The sequence below is a fragment of the Callithrix jacchus genome, chromosome X (assembly GCF_049354715.1).
Source record: "Callithrix jacchus isolate 240 chromosome X, calJac240_pri, whole genome shotgun sequence".
Classification (NCBI taxonomy): domain Eukaryota; kingdom Metazoa; phylum Chordata; class Mammalia; order Primates; family Cebidae; genus Callithrix; species Callithrix jacchus.
In genome coordinates, this window is record NC_133524.1 from 150,581,256 (window position 1) to 150,603,274 (window position 22,019).

General features: G+C 40.0%; 1 protein-coding gene across 5 annotated transcripts in view; it reads right to left on the reverse strand.

The window, feature by feature from the left end:
- Nucleotides 1-22,019, reverse strand: part of F8 (coagulation factor VIII) — a 187,104-nt gene that overhangs the window by 8,021 nt on the left and 157,064 nt on the right. For all 5 annotated transcript variants that reach the window (XM_078363719.1, XM_054251006.2, XM_078363717.1 and 2 more), the window contains 3 exons: nt 14,227-14,371; nt 6,016-6,164; nt 4,739-4,915 (listed from right to left, as the gene is read on the reverse strand). In XM_078363719.1, the coding sequence (XP_078219845.1) occupies nt 4,739-4,915; nt 6,016-6,164; nt 14,227-14,371 (471 nt within the window). The remainder of the gene's footprint in view (nt 1-4,738; nt 4,916-6,015; nt 6,165-14,226; nt 14,372-22,019) is intronic.

Genomic DNA, 22,019 nt, shown 5'->3' on the forward strand with positions numbered 1-22,019 from the left:
TGTACAAAAGTTTTTAACTTTAAAGAAGTCTACTATGTATATATTTATATAGTTGTTGATTGTGATGTCACATCTGAGAAACCATTGCCAAATTCAATAACATAACAATCTGCCCCTTTGTTTTTTCTTAGAGTTTTATAGTTTTAGCTTTTATATTTAGTTATTTGAGACATTTTTACTTGAATACTTTTTTATAGACAGGGTCTTGCTCAGATACCCAGGCTGGCGTGCAGTGGTGTGATCACGGCTCACTGCAGCCTCCACCTCCTGTGCTCAAGCAATTGTCCTACCCCAGCCTTCCTAGTAGCTGTGACTACAGGTGTGTACCATCATGCCAGCTAATTTTTTTTTCTTGTTTTGTAGAGACAGGATGTCACCATGTTGCCCAGGCTGGTCTCAAACTCCTGAGCTCAATTGATCCACCAGCCTCAGCCTCCCAAAGTGCTGGGATTACAGATGTGAGCCACCACACCCAGCCTTGAGTTAAATTTTGTAAATGGTAAGAATCTAACTTCATTCTTTTGCATGTGGATATCCAACTATCCCAGCACCATATGTTGAAGTGAGTATTCTTTTCCCATAAAATGGTCTTGGCACTTTTATTGAAAATCAATTCACTGTAGATGTATAGGCTTATTTCTGGACTCTCAATTCTATTCTATTGTTCTATGTGTCTATATTTATGTAAGTACTGCACTGTTTTGATTCTTGTAGTTTTGTAGTAAGTTCTGAAATTGGGAAGTATGACTCCTCCAGTGTTGTTCTTTTTCAATATTGTTTTGGCTATTCAGAGTTCCTTGAAATTCCAACTGAATTTTAGGATAGATTTTTCCATTCCTCCAAGAAAATGTCTTTGGGATTCTGATAGAGAATGCTTTGAGGCCACAGAATCGCTTGAGCCCAGGAAGCAGAGGTTGTGGTGAGCAAGGATTGTACCACTGTACTCCAGCCTGGGCAACAGAGTGAGACTCCATCTCAAAATAAAAAAAGAGAATGCTTTGAATCTGCAAATGGTTTGGGATAGTATTCTCATCTTAACAACATTATGACATTATGTCTTCAAATCTATAAGTCTAGCATGCCTTTTCATTTATTTAGTTCTTTCTTTTTATTTGTTTTTCTATTTGTTAATTTTCTGTATTTGCTTTCTTCAGACCAGATAGTTCTTTAATTTCTTTCAACTGGGTTTTTTAGTTTTCTTTTTTATTTCTTTATCCCCCTGTGGTATTTCAGGAGGGATTTTTAGTTTTTAGTGGACAAGACTTGTACCTCCTTGGTTAAATTTATTCCTAAATGTTGTTTTATCTTTGATACTATTGTAAACAGACTTTTCTGTTTTCTTTTTCATATTTTTCATTGTTAGTGTGTAAAAATACAACTGATTTTTGCATGTTGATTTTGTAAACTGCAATGGTTTTTTTCAACTGCCAAATAAGTTTGGATAATTTGTCTTTTATTTTCATGTTTCCCTATGTTATTGCTTTAAAGATTTTCTACATAATTATTTTATATTATGTATCTGATAATGCCAATATCTGGTGTTCTTCAAATTCTAAATCTGCATTGATTGTTTCTGTTCACTTGTACTCAAGTTGTCTTGTCTTGCATGTTTGGTGATCTATGTCTGTGATCTTATAATTTTAATATGCAGAAATCCTGGAGGCCTAAACTGGAGGTGTTTTTCTTTCCTAGAGTAAGTTGAGAATGGTTCTTCCAGGTGCCAGAGGATAATATTTACCTGCAACTTCTTTAGCTTCCTTCTGAGATTCATGACAGTGCAGAAGTCTCACACTGAGTTCTCCTTGCATTTTGCTCAAGGCTTAGTCTCCCAGAAACAACATTAAAATGGGCATTCTTTCGAGGAAAGGTCTTCCTTTTAATATTTGCTCATTTTTCACCTCTCTCTGCTATGATTTCAGCTCATTATTTTAAAATAAAAGTTGGGTTTTTTGATGAGTAGGCTGGAGATTCCCCTTTCTTTGCTAAATACAACAATGTGTTGTCAGTGATGTAGCCTTTTTACTGTTGTACAATATATAGCATACAATATTTACAATTATAATCATTTTTAAGTGTAAATAATCACAATATTGTGCACCCATTGCCAGTATCCATTTCCAGGTGCACCTGGTTGTGGATTTTGCTTGGAAGGAGAAATGGCCAGGTGTGCAATTATAGACCAAATTATGGACTGTACAAAGTGCTTTGTCCAGATAGGGACTTGGAAGGAACATGATTAGAAAATAGGTAATGAAGAAAGTTGGGGAAGAGGTATGTGGACAGACCTCTCTGAATGGGCAAAGGATGTGAAGATGTTTATGTCCCAAAGGGTGACCTCAGAAGATAAGGATTTTAATAATCAAGTAAATATGATGGGTGCAGTGGCTCACGCCTGTAATCCCAGCACTTTGGGAGGCCAAGGTGAGAGGATCACCTCAGGTCAGGAGTTCAAGACCAGACTGGCCAACCTGGTGAAACCCTGTCTCTACTAAAAGTACAAACATTAACCAGTTGTGGTGATGCGCATCTGTAGTTCCAGCTACTTAGGAGGCTGAGGCACAAGAATAGCTTGAACCCAGGAGGCAGAGGTTGCAGTGAGCCAAGATTGTGCCACTGCACTCCAGCTTCCTGACAGAGGGACTCCATCTCAAAAAAATGTAGATATCATGACACATTCTGTGGATATTAGTCATCTTCTTTACTCAGCCACCTATGTCACTGCCTGATGGGTTCATGGAGTTCCATTCAACAAGGCTGACCTGGTTATGGCCACTGCCGAGTGCCCAATCTGCTAGCAGCAGAGACAAACACAGAGTCCCCAGTATGGCAGTATTTCCCAGGATAATCAGCCAGCTATCTGGCAGCAGGTTGATTACATTGGAATATGTTCATCATGGAAGGGGCAGCGTTTTGTCCTTCCTGGAATATACACCTTCCCTGCACACAATGTTTCTGCCAAAACTATAATCCATGGACTCACAGAATGCCTCATCTATTGTCATGTTACTACACACAGTATTGCTTCTGACCAAGGAATTTTTACAGCAAATGAAGTACAGCAGTGGGCCCATGCTCACGGAATGTATTGGTCTTACCATGTTCCCACCATCCTGAAGCAGCTGGCTTGACAGAATAGTGAAATGGCCTTTTGAAGTCACAGTTGCAGTGCCAACTAGGTGGCAATACCTTGCAGGGCTGGAGAAAAAGTTCTTCAGAGGCTGTATATGCTCTGAATTAGTATTCAATATATGATGTTGTTTCTCCTACAGCCAGGATTCACAGATCCAGAAATCAACGGGTGAAATAAGAGTGGCACCACTCACCATCACCCCTAGTGATGCACTAGCAAAATTTTTGTTTCCTGTTCCCATGGCCATGTGTTCTGCTAGCCTAGAGGTCTTAGTTGCAGAAGGAAGAATGTTTCTACCAGGAGACACACAAAAAAATTCCATTGAACTGAAAGTGAAAATGGTTTGCCAGCCACTTTAGGCTCCTCCTGCCTTTGAATCAACAGGTAAAGAAGGATGTTACTCTGCTGGATAGGGGATTGATACTGAATACCAAGGGGAAAATGGACTTCTATTTCACAATGGAGGTATGGAAGAGGGTGTCTGGAATACAAGAGTTCCCTTAGAGTGTCTCTTAGTATTACCATGCCCTGTGATTCTGGTCAATGGGAAACCATAGCAACCCAATCCATGCAGGACTACTGGTGGCCCAGGCTCTTCAGGAATCAAGATTTGGGTCACCTCATTAGGTAAAGAACCACAATCAGCTGAGATGCTTGTAGAAGGCAAAGGGAACACAGAATGGGTAGTAGAAGAAGGCAGTTACCAGCCAAGTTTTGTTATATCGTGTTAGGTGGAATTATTGCCTCATTTTTGTCTCTATTTAGAGATAAAGGAGATGTGTTTGGTGGGTGCTACATTGACAAGGGGTAGATTTGTAATGGTTAATTCTGTGTATCTACTTTACTTGGTCATAAGGTGCCCAGATATTTACTCAAACATTATTCTGGGTATTTCTCTGAGGGTATTTTTGAATGAGATTAACATTGAAGTTAGTAGACTGAGTAAAGCAGATTGCCATCCCTAATGTGGGTAGGCATCATCCAATTAGTTGACGGCCTGAATAAAACAAAAAGGCTGAGTCTTCCCCAAGTAGGAGTATTCTTGCTGCCGGACTGCCCTTGGAGTGGAACATCAGCTTTTTCCTGCTTTCAGGCTTGAACTAAAACATTTTAGCTCATCCAGAGAGAAAGAGAGATAGAGACAGACAGACAGAATCTCCTATTGGTTCTGTTTCTTTGGATATCCTTGACTAAGATAGTCATATAGGTGGAATCATATAATATCTATCCTTTTATGTCTGCCCTACTCACTTAGGGTGTTTCCAAAGTTCATTATGTTGTGGGACTAATCACAGATATAACCTTTTCTAAATGGGAATTTCTTCTAGAATATCCAGTGTCTAGACTTTAGTTCATCAAACTGACACTTTGGTGAAGTCTTTAATCCAGACTTGAGGGATAAAGGAATTCTTGGAGATGATGTTTATCTGAGACTCAAAGAATGAGTCAGGTGAAATCATTGTGTTGTCTCAAAATGCCTTTTACAATGTCCTGCTACCATAGGTAGTTAATAAATTTTGCCCTGAAAGGTTGGTCATATATCAACCTTGTTATCTTATGTTAACCTCTAGGAGAGGTTTTTCTGTCTTTCCAAGGAGAACAGCATACCTTTACTTTGCCATTCTGCAAAAAGAGAGTCCAGTGGTGGCCATCTTGACTGCTAGAGATGAGGAACTCCTTCACATACATGCTGGTAAGTAGAGATTTTACTCCCTGAGTGGTTATTCCTGTGACTTTCATTGTCTTCTGGAAGTCCACTTGCAGCCACTCTTTCGGATTATTCACCTGAGTGCAACAGTGTTGGACTAGTACCCTCTTGGTCACCATTTACTCCCAGAAATTCCCAAATCCCTGCTTAACCACACCACAGCATTTCTCACTCTGCTTTCTTTTTTGAGACAGAGTCTCGCTCTGCCTCCCAGGCTGGAGTGCAATGGCACCATCTTGGCTCGCTGCAACCTCTACCTCCCAGGTTCAAGTGATTCTCCTGCCTCAGCCTCCCAAGTAGCTGGGGTTACAGGTGTCCATAATTTTTGTATTTTTAGTAGAGACAGGGTTTCACCAGGTTGGCCAGTCTGGTCTTGAATTCCTGACTTCAGGTGATCTGCCGCCTTAGCATCCCAAAGTGCTGGAATTACAGGTGTAAGCCACTGCACTGGGACTCACTCTACTTTCTTTCTCCCCCCACCCTTTTTTTTAGACAGAGTCTCACACTCTCACCCGGGTTGGAGAGCAATGGTGTGATCTCAGCTCACTGCAACTTCCACCCCCCGGTTTTATGTGATTCTCTTGGCTCAGCCTCCTGAGTAGCTGCAATTACAGGCACACACCACCACACCCAGCCAATTTTTTGTATTTTTTAGTAGAGTCAGGGTTTCACTATGTTGGCCAGACTTGTGATCCACCTGACCTCGTGATCCACCCGCCTCGGTCTCCCAAAGTGCTGTGATTACAGGTGTGAGCCTCTACTTTCTATTGGCTAGTCAGTCTCCCTTATCCAACTCTAACCAACTTCAAGACCAAAATTTTTCACAATTCACCTTTGTATCCCCAGGCTCATCCTGTTTACTTTCCACTGATGCAACGATAAAACTGGAAAGAAACCTAATTGTTGATATTTATTTGCAAAATGGACTTTTCTACTATAATTCTTTGACAGATATTAGCCCAGTACTAAATAAAGTGATTCATCTTCCAGGAGGTTCAATTAGGGATCATTATCCCAAATGCCTGTGGTGGTGTTTCCCCACAATCAACCCTCCTTGACACTCTTTTTAGGAATAACAATTGACAGAAATATCTCTGAAGAAATAGTCAAAGGTTTCCCCTATTTTTTCCCAACCACTGCTCTGAGTCAGATAAACAGTAAATCTGTTGTCTCTTACCTGAGGTCTCCAGGCATTACTCCTCCCTTGGAGGTGAAGTCGAGCTTTTGAAGGAGACCAGGTGGCAAAAATATTGGTGAAATAGGATGAAGCAGTAATCTGTGCATCTGATATTGCTTTACTCTCCATTCCCAATGGCATGCTGCAACCTCAAAGAAAAGAAAAAGGAAGGTTATCACAGGGACATGCTTCAGCCTCAGTTATACCCCTGTATGGACCCAATACAGGAGCACCCAGATACATAAGGCAAGTTCTTAACGACTTACAAAGAGACTTAGACTCCCACACAATAATAGTGGGAGACTTTAACACTCCACTGTCAATATTAGACAGATCAACCAGACAAAAAATTAACAAGGATATCCAGGACCTGAACTCAGACCTGGAACAAGAAAACCTGATAGACATTTACAGAACTCTCCACCCCAAATCCACAGGATATACATTCTTCTCAGCACCACATCACACCTACTCTAAACTTGACCACATAATTGGTGAGGCTTAGTGTATGGATGAGCCCCTCACCCAGGTAGTGAGTGTAGTACCCAATATGTAACCTTCCAAGCCACATCCCACTCCCAACGTCTCCCCTCCCGAGTTTCCATCATTGCATCCATGTGTATTTAATGTTTACCTCCCACTTATGAGAACATGTGATATTTGGTTTTCTTTTCCTGCACTTAGGATAATGGCCTTCAGCGGCATATATGTTGCTGAAAATACATGATCTTATTCTCTTTTATGGTTGCATAATATTCCATGGTATGTATATATCACATTTTCACTGACATGCAATTTACCCATATAACAAACCTACCCATGTACCCATAGAACCTAAAATAAAACTAGAAGAAGAAAAGAAGAGCTGACCAGAAAATAGGTAACAATAAAAGAATCTGTGCAAAAGTTAATGCCTGAGAAATGATATTATGATGACAGTAACCCTAGAATATCAGTGGAGGCTTCTCAGTATAACTGGTCAGCTCTTCCCACTTTGTGTGACTCTTTGATTTTCCTTGTTTCTTTCTTTCTTTTTTATTGCATTTTAGGTTTTGGGGTACATGTGAAGAACATGCAAGATAGTTGCATAGGTACACACGTGGCAGTGTTTTTTGCTGCCTTCCTCCCCTTCACCTATATCTGGCATTTCTCCCCATGCTCTCTCTCCCTAACTCCCCACCCCCCACTGTCCCTCCCCTATTCCCCCCAACTGACCCCAGTGTGTAGTGCTCCCCTCCCTGTGTCCATGTGTTCTCATTGTTCAGCACCCACCTGTGAGTGAGAACATGTGGAATTTCATTTTCTGTTCTTGTGTCAGTTTGCTGAGACTGATGTTCTCCAGGTTCATCCATGTCCCTACAAAGGACACAAACTCATCGTTTTTGATTGCTGCATAATATTCCATGCTGTATGTGTGCCACAGTTTCCCTGTCCAGTCTGTCATCCATGGGCATTTGGGTTGGTTCCAGGTCTTTGCTATTGTAAATAGTGCTGCAATGAACATTCGTGTGCATGTAGAATGATTTATAATCGTTTGGATATATACCCAGTAATGGGTTTGCTGGGTCAAATGGAATTTCTATTTCTAGGTCATTGAGGAATTGCCACACTGTCTTCCACAATAGTTGAACTAATTTATACTCCCACCAGCAGTGTAAAAGTGTTCCTATTTCTTCACATCCTCTCCAGCATCTGTTGTCTCCAGATTTTTTAATGATCGCCATTCTAAATGGCGTGAGATGGTATCTCAATGTGGTTTTGATTTGCATTTCTGTTATGACCAGTAATGATGAGCATTTTTCATGTTTGTTGACCTCATGTATATCTTCGTTTGTAAAGTGGCTGTTCATCTCCTTCGCCCACTTTTGAATGGGCTTGTTTGGTTTTTCCTTGTAAATCTGTTTGAGTTCTTTGTAAATTCTGGATATCAGCCCTTTGTCAGATGGGTAGACTTCAAAAATTTTTTCCCATTCTGTTGGTTGCCGATTTGCTCTAATGACTGTTTCTTTTGTCGTGCACAAGCTGTGGAGTTTGATTAGGTCCCATTTGTCTATTTTGGCTTTTGTTGCCAATGCTTTTGGTGTTTTGATCATGAAGTCCTTGCCTACTCCTATGTCCTGAATGGTTTTGCCTAGATTTTCTTCTAGGGTTTTTATGGTGCCAGGTCTTATGTTTAAGTCTTTAATCCATCTGGAGTTAATTTTAGTGTAAGGTGTCATGAAGGGGTCCAGTTTCTGCTTTCTGCACATGGCTAGATAGTTTTCCCAACACCATTTATTAAACAGGGAATCCTTTCCCCATTGCTTGTTTTTGTCAGGTTTATCAAAGACCGCATGGTTGTAGATATGTTGTGTTGCCTCCGATGCCTCTGTTCGGTTCCATTGGTCTATGTCTCTGTTTTGGTACCAGTACCATGCTGTTTTGATTACTGTAGACTTGTAGTATAGTTTGAAGTCCGGTAGAGTGATGCCTCCTGCTGTGTTCTTTTTGCTTAGAATTGACTTGGCTCTGTGGGCTCTGTTTTGGTTCCATATGAAGTTAAGGTGGTTTTTTTCCAGTTCTGTGAAGGTCATTGGTAGCTTGATGGGGATAGCATTGAATCTGTAAATTACTTTGGGCAGTATGGCCATTTTCACGATATTGATTCTTCCTAACCATGAACATGGAATGTTTCTCCATCTGTTTGTGTCCTCTCTTATTTTGTTGAGCAGTGGTTTGTAGTTTTCCTTGAAGAGGTCCCTTACGTTCCTTGTGAGTTGTATTCCTAGGTATTTTATTCTCTTTGTAGGAATTGTGAATGGCAGTTCGTTCTTGATTTGGCTCTCTTTAAGTCTGTTATTGGTGTAGAGGAATGCTTGTGATTTTTGCACATTGATTTTGTATCCTGAGACTTTGCTGAAGTTGCTTATCAGTTTCAGGAGATTTTGGGCTGAGACGTTGGGGTCTTCTAGATATACTATCATGTCGTCTGCAAATACAGACAATTTGGCTTCCTCCTTTCCTATTTGAATACCCTTTATTTCTTTTTCTTGCCTGACTGCTCTGGCTAGAACTTCCAGTGCTATATTGAATAGGAGTGGTGAGAGAGGACATCCTTGTCTAGTGCCGGATTTCAAAGGGAATGGTTCGTTTTTGCCCATTCAGTATAATATTGGCTGTTGATTTGTCAGAAATTGCTTTTATGATTTCCAGATACGTTCCATCAATACCTAGTTTATTGAGGGTTTTTAGCATAAAGGCTGTTGAATTTTGTCAAAGGCCTTCTCTGCGTCTGTTGAGATAATCATGTGGTTGTTGCATTTGGTTTTGTTTATGTGGTGAATTACATTTATAGGCTTGCGTATGTTGAACAAGCCTTTCATCCCTGGGATGAATCCTAGTTGATCATGGTGGATAAGCTTTTTTGCTGTGCTGTTGCAATCAGCTTGCCAGTATTTTATTGAAGATTTTTGCATCTAGGTTCATCACAGATGTTGGCCTGAAGTTTTCTTTTCTTGTTGGGTCTCTGCCGGGTTTTGGTATCAGGATGATGTTGGTCTCATAAGATGATTTGGGAAGGATTCCCTCTTTTTGGATTATTTGGAATAGTTTCAGAAGGAATGATAACAGTTCCTCTTTGTGTGTCTGGTAGAATTCGGCTGTGAACCCATCTGGACCTGGGCTTTTTTTGTGTGGTAGGCTCTTAATTGCTGCCTCAACTTCAGATCTTGTTATTGGTTTATTCAGGGTTTCAACTTCTTCCTGATTTAGGCTTGGGAGGACGCAAGTGTCCAGGAATTTATCCATTTTTTCCAGGTTTACTAGTTTATGTGCATAGAGTTGTTTGTAATAATCTCTGATGATGGTTTGAATTTCTGTGGAATCTGTGGTGATTTCCCCTTTTTCATTTTTTATTGGATCTATTTGGTTATTCTCTCTTTTCTTTTTTATTAATCTGGCTCGTGGTCTGTCTATTTTGTTGATCTTTTCGAAAAAACAGCTCCTGGATTTATTGATTTTTTGAAGGATTTTTCGTGTCTCCATCTCCTTCAGTTCTGCTCTGATCTTGGTTATTTCTTGTCTTCTGCTAGGTTTTGAGTTTTTTTTTTATCTTGCTCCTCTAGCTCTTTCAATTTTGACGATAGGGTTTCAATTTTGGATTTCTCCTGTCTTCTCATGTGGGCACTTATTGCTATATATTTTCCTCTAGAGACTGCTTTAAATGTGTCCCAGAGATTCTGGTATGATGTGTCTTTGTTCTCGTTGGTTTAAAAGAACATCTTTATTTCTGCCTTCATTTCATTGTTTATCCTGTCAACATTCAAGAGCCAGTTGTTCAGTTTCCATGAAGCTGTGCGGTTCTGAGTTAGTTTCTGAATTCTGAGTTCTAACTTGATTGCACTATGGTCTGAGAGACTGCTTGTTATGATTTCTGTTATTTTCCATTTGCTGAGGAGTGCTTTACTTCCAATTATGTGGTCAATTTTAGAGTAGGTGTGATGTGGTGCTGAGAAGAATGTATATTCTGTGAATTTGGGATGGAGAGTTCTGTATATGTCTATCAGGTTTGCTTGGTCCAGGTCTGAGTTCAAGCCCTGGATATCCTTGTTGATTTTCTGTCTGGTTGATCTGTCTAATATTGACAGTGGAGTGTTAAAGTCTCCCACTGTTATTGTGTGGGAGTCTAAGTCTCTGTAAGTCATTAAGAACTTGCCTTATATATCTGGGTGCTCCTGTATTGGGTCCATATATATTTATGATCGTTAGCTCTTCTTGTTGTTTTGATCCTTTTACCATTATGTAATGTCCTTCTTTGTCTCTTTTGATCTTTGTTGCTTTAAAGTCTATTTTATCAGAGATGAGAATTGCAACTCCTGCTTTTTTTGCTCTCCATTTTCTTGGTAAATTTTCCTCCATCCCTTTATTTTGAGCCTTTGTGTATCCTTGCATGTGAGATGGGTTTCCTGGATACAGCACACCGATGGGTTTTGGCTTTTTATCCAATTTGCCAGTCTGTGTCTTTGATTGGTGCATTTAGCCCATTTACATTTAGGGTTAATATTGTTATGTGTGAATTTGATACTGCCATTTTGATGCTAGCTGGCTGTTTTGCCCGTTAGTTGATGCAGATTCTTCATTTCATTGATGCTTTTTACCATTTGGTATGTTTTTGGAGTGGCTGGTACTGGTTGTTCCTTTCTATGTGTAGTGCCTCTTTCAGGAGCTCTTGTAAAGCAGGTGTGGTGGTGACAAAATCTCTGAGTACTTGCTTCTTGGCAAATGATTTTATTTTTCCTTCACTTATGAAACTCAGTTTGGCTGGATATGCAATTCTGGGTTGAAAGTTCTTTTCTTTAAGGATGTTGAATATTGGCCCCCACTCTCTTCTGGCTTGTAGGGTTTCTGTGGGGAGATCTGCTATGAGTCTGATGGGCTTCCCTTTGTGGGTAACCAGACCTTTCTCTCTGGCTGCCCTTAGCATTTTCTCCTTCATTTCAACCCTGGTGAATCTGACGATTATGTGCCTTGGGGTTGCTCTTCTTGCGGAATATCTTTGTGGTGTTCTCTGTATTTCCTGGACTTGAATATTGGCCTGCCTTGCTAGGTTGGGGAAGTTTTCCTGGATAATATCCTGAAGAGTATTTTCCAGCTTGGATTCATTCTCTTCATCACATTCAGGTACACCTATCAAACGTAGGTTAGGTCTCTTCACATAGTCCCACATTTCTTGGAGACTTTGTTCATTCCTTTTTGCGCTTTTCTTTCTAATCTTGGCTTCTTGTTTCATTTCATTGAGTTGATCTTCAACCTCTGATATTCTTTCTTCTGCTTGGTCAATTCGGTTGTTGAAACTTGTGCATGCTTCGCTAAGTTCTCGTGTTGTGTTTTCAGCTCCATCAATTCACTCATATTCCTCTCTAAGTTGTCCATTCTTGTTATCCTTTCGTCAAATCTTTTTTCAAGGTTCTTAGTTTCTTTGCGTTGACTTAGAACATGTTCTTTTAGCTCACAGAAGTTTCTCGTTACCCACCTTCTGAAGTCTGATTCTGTCATTTCATCACACTCATTCTCCATCCAGCCTTGTTCCCTTGCTGTTGAGGAGTTGTGATCCCTTAGAGGAGGCGAAGTGTTCTGGTTTCAGGTGTTTTCCTCCTTTTTGCGGTGGTTTCTTCCCATCTTTGTGGATTTATCCATCTGTCGTCTTTGTAGTTGCTGATTTTCAGATTGGGTCTCTGAGTGGATGTCCAGGTTGTTGTTGACGAAGTTATTTCTGTTTCTTAGTTCTCATTCTAACAGTCTGGCCCCGCTGCTGTAGGACTGCTGAGCTCTGCTCCAGGCCCTGCTTGCCTGGGGATCACCAGCAGCTGCAGCACAGTATGGGTTGTTACCAGTTTCTTCTGCTGCTATTTTTGTCCCAGAATGATGCCCGCTAAATGTCTGTCGGATCAGTCCTTTGTGAGGCGAGTCTTTGGATATATGGGGCTCAGGGAGCTGCTTGAGGAGACAGTCTGTTCTTTACAGGAGCTCAAGTGCTGAGCTGTGAGCTCCATTGTTCATTCAGAGCTGCTAGGCAGGTACATTTAAATCTGCTGCAGCAGAACTCATAACCCCCCCCCCTTTTTTTCCCCAGGTGCTCTGCCCCAGGTAGTTAGGTCTTTATTTATGAGTTTCCCTTGTGCTGTTGCCTTTTTCTTTCTGGGCTGCCCTGCCCAGCAAGGATGCAGCCTAGTCACTGCCTGCAGAGGCTTTGCTGAGCTGCTGTGGGCTCGGCACTGCTCCCCTGTGAACTTCCCTGCAGTTCTGTTTATATGGGTGTGGTTAGAACTGCCTCAGCAATGGTGGCTTGCCTCCTTAATGGTGGACTGTCTCTGTTATGGTAGGTTGGTTCGGCAACAGCAGGTTGCCTCGGCAACGGCAGGCTGCCTCAGCAATGGCAAACTACCTCCGTAGGGGTGGAGTGCCTGGGTAATGGCGGACGCCCTTCCCCCACAGAGCTGGACTGTCCCGGGTTCAGCTGTGCTTGCTGTGAAACTCTCAACCCCAAGCATTTCCAATTGCTGGTTTTTTTTTTCTTTTTGTGAGGGTGGGATCTGCCAAGCCTGATCACCTGGTTTCCTGCCTCAGAGCCTCCCCCCCTTTTTTTTTAAGTTGAACAGTTGACTCTCTCCCAAGTGTTCAAGTCACCTGCTGAAAGGGCACTGGGATCTGTGTGATTTCCTGTGCGGCAACCCACTGTGCCAGCTGAAAAATGGCACTGAGATGTGTGGTGCTTTTTTTTTTGCCCAGGAATCTCCTCGCCTGGCTCCCTGTTTCAGACCTCTGTTTAATCAGATGAATGGGCTAATCTGCCTTCCCGGAGCTCCAATTGCCAGCTTAAAAGGGCAACCAGACCAGTGTATTTTGTACAGAGAACCGCCGTGTCAGGGCCCCAGCCAAAACAGCCATGTTAGTGACCTGTGGGGCTCCTCTGCATGGGAATCTCCTGGTCTGTGGGCAATAAAGATACATCTGGAAATGTGGCGTCCATTCACCCTTTGTGCTTTCACTGGGAGCTGCAATCCTGAGCTGTTCCTAAATGGCCACCTTGCTCCCTCCCCCCTGTTCCTTTCTTTCTTTTTTTTTTTTTTTTGGCAGATTTTTGCTCTTGGTGCCTGGGCTGGAGTGCAATGGCATGATCTCAGCTCACCACAGCCTCTGCCTCCTGTGTTCAAGTGATTCTCATGCCTTAGCCTCCTGAGTAGCTGGGATTACAAGCATGCACCACCACACCCAGCTAATTTTGTATTTTTAGTAGAGATGGGGTTTCACCATGTTGGACAAGCTGGTCCTGAACTCCTGACCTTGTGATCTGCCCACCTCAGCCTTCCAAAGTGCTGGGATTATAGACGTGAGACACCATGCCTGGCACCACATTCTCTTTATCCAATCTGTTGTTGATGGGCATTTAGGTTGATTCCATGTATTTGCTATTGTGAATAGTGCTGAAATGAACATATGTGTGCATGTATCTTTATGATAGAATTATTTATATTCCTTTGAGTATATACCCAGTGATGGGATTGCTGGGCTAAATGGTGTTTCTGGGTTTGCCCAAGACTATGCTGATTTTAGCACAGACAATTTTTGTGTCCTGGTACTAAGAACCCCTCCTCCAGTCTCAGGATAACCAGAACAGTTAGTTACCCTACCCATGGTCGAGGGAGGAAGGATATAAGATGACTTGGCACTTACTGTTTAAATCACAGCCCATCAATTCCATGCGAAGAGTGCTGCGAATGCTATAATGAGTTGGGTGCAAACGGATGTACCGAGCAATAATTGGAGGGTTAAAAATATTGTGTTTTATCCCAGATGAATCCACATTGCCAAAGAAGACCTGTATGGAGAGATTATCACAAATACACGGAAAGTGAATCCAGAGTGAAAAGCAATTTCTGTCAATCACATCTTCCTTCTAATTTTGCTTTGTGCATTTCTCAACAGCATTCAACATCTATAAGACAATTATGGTTAGATGGATGTTATGATGGTAGACACAAAAAAGGAACGCACCAAGGAGTGGGAACAAGGGAAATTATTAGGTCTGGGGCAAGTGAAATCATTTTGTACTTTGAGTTCATGTAAAAGGCTCATAAAAGTTGAGGAAGCCATTTGGGCTTTGCTACTCCAGGATGGTCCACAGACCAGGAGTAGCAGAATCATCTGAGGGCAATCCAAAAATGCAGTATCAGGAGAATGACATCAGTGAGTTGATGGGATAGGAGGTCCGCACCTCCTATTCCCTTACAGGAACAATAATTTTGGCAACTATCTATGGACAAAAGTGCCTTTGTGGGAGGCACGGGATCCTGGTAGGAGGTTCAGAAACCCCAGTAGAGCTCAAGAATAAAGATGAATGCTTTAATAAGGCAAGCCCACATTCTAGTGGCAAGCCTGTCAACTATAGTTCTGGCTGTGGACCCAGAAGCAGCCCACCACCCTGGAAACTTAGCTCCAGACCTGTTTGTATGTGGTCCTACCACTAGCCCTATGCGCCCAGGGATCTGGGAGGAGCAACTCCCATTGGCAACCACAGTAACAGGCCTCCCAACTGTGGACTCTTAGGCAGCCCTGTAATTAAGCTTCAGTCCCACACTACCATGGTCTTGGTGAAGTTCTGCCTACTCAGAAAACTGGTAGGAGTCATGCCATTCCACCACTGGAAACCAGCCCACCAACTGGACCTGACTGTGGACTCCAAAGTAGCCCTGTAAGCCAACTCTAGTCTTGCTGTACCATGTTCTGGAGATAGTCTTCTTGTAAAGGGACTCAGTAGAACCCACACTTATCTGTGCCCCCATAACAGGCCCACTGGCTATGGGCACAACTGGGGACCCTGAAGTAGCCCTTTGACCAAGCTCCAGGCCCACTTTATCATGGTCTGTAGGCAGTCCTGACCACTCAAGGACCCAATGAGAGCTGGTAATGAACTCACTGTCTGAGTACTCAACTTCAGACCAGAAGAGGTGTCAGCTCATTCAAATGTACAGATACCAATGCAAGGCTACATGGGTCATGAAGAATCAGGCAAATATGACATCACCAAAGGGAACTAATAAAGCTCCAGTAACCAACCCTGAAGAAATAAAGATTCATGAAATTTTTGAAAAGAATTCAAAATGATCATTTTAAGAAGGTCAGTGAGTTACAAGAGGATAGGTAGACAACTAACAAAATGAGGAAAACAATACGTGAATGAAACTACAAGTTTAATAAAGAAATAAAAACAATTGAAAAAACAAATAAAAATCCTGCAGCTGAAAAATACTGCTGAATATAACTGAAGAATGACTGAACTAAAAATTTTAATAGAGATCTTCAATAGCAGACTCAATCATGCAGAAGAAAGAATTTGTAAACTTGAAGATAGGTCATTTGAAATTATCTAGTTGGAGGAATAAAAAGAACAATGAGAAAGAGTGAAGAAAGAATATGGGACTTGTGGGATATCATCAAGCAAAATGATAGATGCATTATAGGAAATCTTAAAAGTAGAAGAGAGAGAGAGAAAGGAAGCTTATTTAAAGAAATAATAGGTGAGAATTCCCCAAACCTAGGGAGGGTAAGTACCATCTGGATTCACTAAGCCCAAAGATAGCCAAATAGATTAAACCCACAGAAGTCTACAGTGAAATAGATTATAATTAAATTATCAACAAAGACAAAAGATAATTTTGGGGTAGTAAGAAGAAAGTGAATTATCACCCATAGAGGAGCTCCATAAGACAATGAGTGGATATCTCAGCAGAAACCTTGAAGGTCAGGAAAGAGTGGGATGATATATTCAAAGCACTCAGAGAAAAAAATCTGATCAATAATACTTTATCTGGAAAAACTGTCCTTTAAGAATTAAGACAAAGATAAAGAGTTTCTCAGACAAACAGACACTGAGGGGGGTTTGTCACCACAAGACCTGCCTTATAAGAAGTGCTAATAGTTCAAGTTGAAATAAAGACACTAAACAATAACCCAAAAGCATATGAATCCTTTCACTACTAAAGGTAAATATAAAGAGAAACTACAATATTATAACAGTATAATGATTGTTATAGATAACTATTAATATTAATTTATAAATTAAAAGACAAAATAGTAATAGTAATTATAATGACAGAAATTTGTCAATGGAAACAATATATAGAAGGAAGCAAAATGTGACCTCAATTACATAAAGTTGTGGTGCAGGAAGTAAGTAAAGTATAGAGTTTCTGTATGTGACTGAAGGTGTTGTCAGCTTAAAACAGACTGCCATAACTATAAAATGTTCAAGTTGATCTCTGTGGTAAACACACACACACACACACACACACATACGTATAGTAGATATACAAAAGATAACGAGAAAAGAATCAAAACACATCCAAGCAAAAATCATCAAACCACAAAGAGAAAAAGAAGAAAGGAACATGAAAACTACAAAACACTAAACTATTAACAGAATGGCAATTGAAAGTCCTTACATATAAATAATTACTTCAAGTGTAAATGGGCTCCTCAATCAAAGGACAAACAGAAACAGAATTGGGGTTTTTAAAAAGCCGACAATTCAGAGATGGGAAGTAAGGAACAAAAACAAACAAGACCCAACTATACTTCATTGATAACAGACTCGCTTTTGATTTAAGAACACACATAGGCCGAAAGTGAAGGAGTGGAGAAAGTTATGCCGTATAAACTGCAACCAAAAGAGAGCAGGGGTGGCTCTACTTGTATGAAAAACATTGTCTTTAAGTGAAAAACTGTGACACGAGACATAGAAGGTCACTATATAATAAAAGGATCACTTGAACAGTAAGATGTAACAATTATAAATATATATGTACCCGACATGAAAGTAACTAAATATATAAAGCAAACATTGACAGGTGTGGAAGAATAAATCAATCAGAATACAATATAGTGGGCTTCAATGCTCCACTCTCTATAATGAGTAGATCATCCAATAGAAAATCAATAAGGATACAGTAGAACTGAAGAATGAAATAGACCCAACGGACCTAAAATGTACATATAGAACCTTCCACCCAACAGCAGGCTTATCATGCACACACAGAACATTCTTCAAGACAGATCACCTTTCAGGTCACAAAACAAGTCATAACAAATTCAAGAAGATTAAAATCATACCAAGTATGTTTTCTGACCACAATGGATTCAAACTACAAATCAATAACAATAAGAAAACATGAAAATTCAGCCGGACGCAGTGGCTCACACCTGTAATCCCAGCACTTTGGGAGGCCGGGGTGGGTGGATCACGAGGTCAAGAGATCAAGACCATCCTGGTCAACATGGTGAAACCCTGTCTTTACTAAAAATACAAAAAATTAGCTGGTCACGGTTGTGCGTGCCTGTAGTCCCAGCTACTCAGGAGGCTGAGGCAGGAGAATTGCGGTGAGCCGAGATTGTGCCATTGCACTCCAGCCTGGGTAACAAGAGCGAAACTCCGTCTCAAAAAAAAAAAAAAACATGAAAATTCGCAAATATGTGTAAACTAAACAACACATTCTTGAATGACCATTGGGTCACAGAAAAAATTGAAATCTTGATATGTTTTCATATTATGAAAACATACCAAAACTTAAAGGATACAGTAAAAGCCTACTAATAGGGAAATTTATAGCAATAAATGCCTATATTTAAAAAGAAGAAAGTTATGAAATAAGCAACTGAACTTATCACCTCCAGGAACTACAAAAAGAAGAATGAGAAGAAAAAATAACTAAGCCCAAAGGTAGAAGAACAAAGGAAATAATAAATGTTAGAGCAGAAATAAATAAAAAAGAGAATAGAAAAACAGTTGGAAAAAATTAACAAAACTAGGAGTTGATTTTTTTGAAAAAATAAGCAAAATTGGCAAGTCCTTAGCTAGACTAAGAAAAAAAAGAGAGAACATGCATATAAATAAAATGTAAATGAAAGATGAGACATTACAACTGATGTCACAGAAACAGAACCATAAGGGACAATTATGAACATTTATATGCTAACAAATAAGTTAATCTAGAGGAAATGGATAAATTCCTAGAAACATATAACACATTAAAACTGAATAACAAAGAAATAGAAAGCTTTAACAGACTCACAACAAATAGGAATATTGAATCTAGTAATCAGAAACCTTCCAGCAAGAAAATCCCAGGATCAATGGCTTCATGGATGAATTCTATCAAACATTCAAAGAATATTAGTATTAATAAATACTAATATTAGTATTAATAAATACAAATAATATTAGTATTAATAAATACTAATATTTCTTAAACTCTCCTAAAAAACACAAGCGAGAACACTTCAAAACACAATTTATTAGCCAACATCACCCTGATATCATATCCTGGCAAAAACAACACTGGAAAAGAAAACCACAGGCCAGGCCAGGTGTGGTGGCTTAAGCCAGTAATCCCAATACTTTGGGACGCTGAAGCAGGCAAATCACTTGAGGTCAGGAATTCGAGACCAGTCTGGCAAACATGGTGAAAACCCACCTCTACTAAAAAAATTAAAAAATTAACTGGTTGTGGTGGCATGCGCCTGTAGTCCCAGCTATTCAGGAGGCTTAGGCAGGAGAATCACTGGAACCCAGGAGGTGGAGGGTGCAGTGAGCCAAGACCATACCACCACTGCACTCCAGCCTGGGCAACAGAGCAAGACCTGTCTCAAAAAAAGAAAGAAAGAAAGAAAGAATGAAAGAAAGAAAGAAAGAAAGAAAGAAAGAAAGGAAGGAAGGAAGGAAAGAAAGAAAACTACAGGCCAATATCCCTGATGAACACAGATGCAAAAAATCCTCAACAAGGTATTTACCTGCCAACCAAATTCAACAGCACATTAAAAGTATGATTCATCATGAACAAGTGGTATTTATCCCTAGAATACAAGGATGGTTCAACATGTGCAAATCAGTCAACGTGATATACCACATTATCACAATGAAAGATGAAAAACACATGATTATTTTGATCAATGCAGAAAATGAATTTGACAAAACTAGATAGCCATTCATAATAAAAACTTTCAACAGGGAACTTACCTCAACACAATAAAGACCATATAGGAAAAGCCCACAGCTGGTATAACCAATGTGGAAAAACTGAAGGCTTTTCCTTTTAGATACTGATATAGTTTGGGTCTATGTTCCCACTCAAATCTCACCTTGAGTTGTAATCCCCATAATCCCCATGTGTCGAGGGAGGTACCTGGTGGGAGGTGGTTGGATCATAGGGAAGGTTTCCCCCATGCTGTTCTCCTGATAGTGAGTTCTTACAAGATCTGATGGCTTTATAAGTGTTTGACAGTTCCTCCTTTACACACTCTCTCTTGACTGCTGCCATATAAGATGTGCCTACTTCCCCTTATGCCATGACTGTAGGTTTCCTGAGGCCTCCCCAGCCATGCAGAACTGTGAGTCAATTAAACCTCTTTTCTTTATAAATTACCCAGTCTCAGGCAGTTCTTTACAGCAATGTGAAAACGGACGAATACAGATACTATACAATGCAAGAATGCCTACGATCACTACTTCTATTCAAGACAGTACTTTCCAGTAATGTCTTGAACTAGTTAGAACAATTACACAAGAAAAGGAAATAAAAGGCATCCAAATAGAATAGAATAGTAAAATTATCTGTTTTTCCAGATGTAGAAAACTCTGAAGACTCAACAAAAAATTGTTAGAACCAACACATGAATTCTGTAAAGTTGCAGGATACAAAATCAACATACAGAAATCAGTGGTGTTTCTACACACTGTCAACTAAACAAAAGGAAATTAGAAAATAATCTTATTTACAATAGCAGCAAAAGAATAAAATACTTAGGAATAGACTTAACCAAAGAAATGAAAGACTTGAACAATGAAAATATAGAAAACATTTATTAAGGAAATTCAATAAGACTCAGATAAAGAAAAGATATTCCATATTCATTGATTGGAAGAATTACTCTTGTTAAAATGTCCACATGACCCAAAGTAATCTACAGATTTAATGTGATCCCTATCAAAATCTCAATGGTGTTTTTCACAGAAAATTTTAAAAAAGTTAAATTCATATGGAATCACAAAAGACCCCAACTAAGCAAAGCAATTTTTTTTGAGACACTCTTGCTCTGTTGCCCAGGCTGGAGTACAGTGGCACAATCTTGCTTCACTACAACCTCTGCTTTCCAAGTTCAAGTGATTCTCCTGCCTCAGCCTCCATACTAGCTGGGACCCCAGGGGCCCACCACCATACTTGGTGAATTTTTGTTTTTTTTTAGTAGAGATGGGGTTTTACCATGTTGGCCAGGCTGATCTTAAATTCCTGACCTCAACAGATCCACCCATCTCAGCCTCAGAAAGTGCTGGTATTACAGGCGTGAGCCACCGTACACAGCCAGGCAAAACAATCTTAACCAAGAACAAAGCTAGAAGCCTTATACTTCCTGATTTCAAAATATACTACGAGTCTCCAGGAATCAAAATAGTATGGTACTGGCATAAAAATAGACACACCAACCAGGGGAACAGAATAGAAAAGCCCAGAAATAAATTCACACATTTACTGTCAACAGATTTTTGACAAGGGTGCAAAGAACATACAATGGGGAAAAGAGAGTCTCTTCAATAAATGATATTGGGAAAACTGAATATCCACATGCAGAAGAAAGAAATTGGGCCCTTTTCTCACACTATACATAAAATTCAACTCAAAATTGATTAAACACTTGTATATAAGACCTAAAACTTTAATACTTCTGGGAAAAAAATCAGGAAAAAAGCTTCTTGACATTGATTTGGACAATATTTTTTTAATACCACACCAAAAGTACAGACAACAAAAACAAAAATAGACAACTGGGATTGCATCAAACTAAAAAGTTTCTGCACAGCACAAGAAATAATCAACAGAGTGAAAAGGCAACCTATGGAACGGAAAAAAATATTTGCAAACTGTATATCCGATAATTGGTAAGAAACTCAAACAACTCAGTAGTAAGAAACAACCCAATTAAAAATGGGCAAAGGACCTAAATACAATCGATGGAACATATCTCAAAGTAATAAAAGCTATTTATGACAAACCAACAGCCAATATCATACTTAATGGGCAAAAACTGGAAGCATTCCCTTTGAAATCCGGCACTAGACAAGGATGCCCTCTTTCACCACTCCTATTCAATATAGTACTGGAAGTACTAACCACAGCAATCAGGCAAGAAAAAGAAATAAAGGGTATTCAAATTGGAAAGGTGGAAGCCAAATTGTCTCTATTTGCAGACGACATGATAGTATATCTAGAAGACCCCATCGCCTCAGCCCAAAAACTCCTGAAACTGATAAGCAACTTCAGCAAAGTCTCAGGATATAAAATCAATGTGCAAAAAATCACAAGCATTCCTCTACACCAATAACAGACTTAAAGAAAGCCAAATCAAGAACGAACTGCCATTCGCAATTGCTACAAAAAGAATAAAATACCTTGGAATACAACTCACAAGGAACGTAA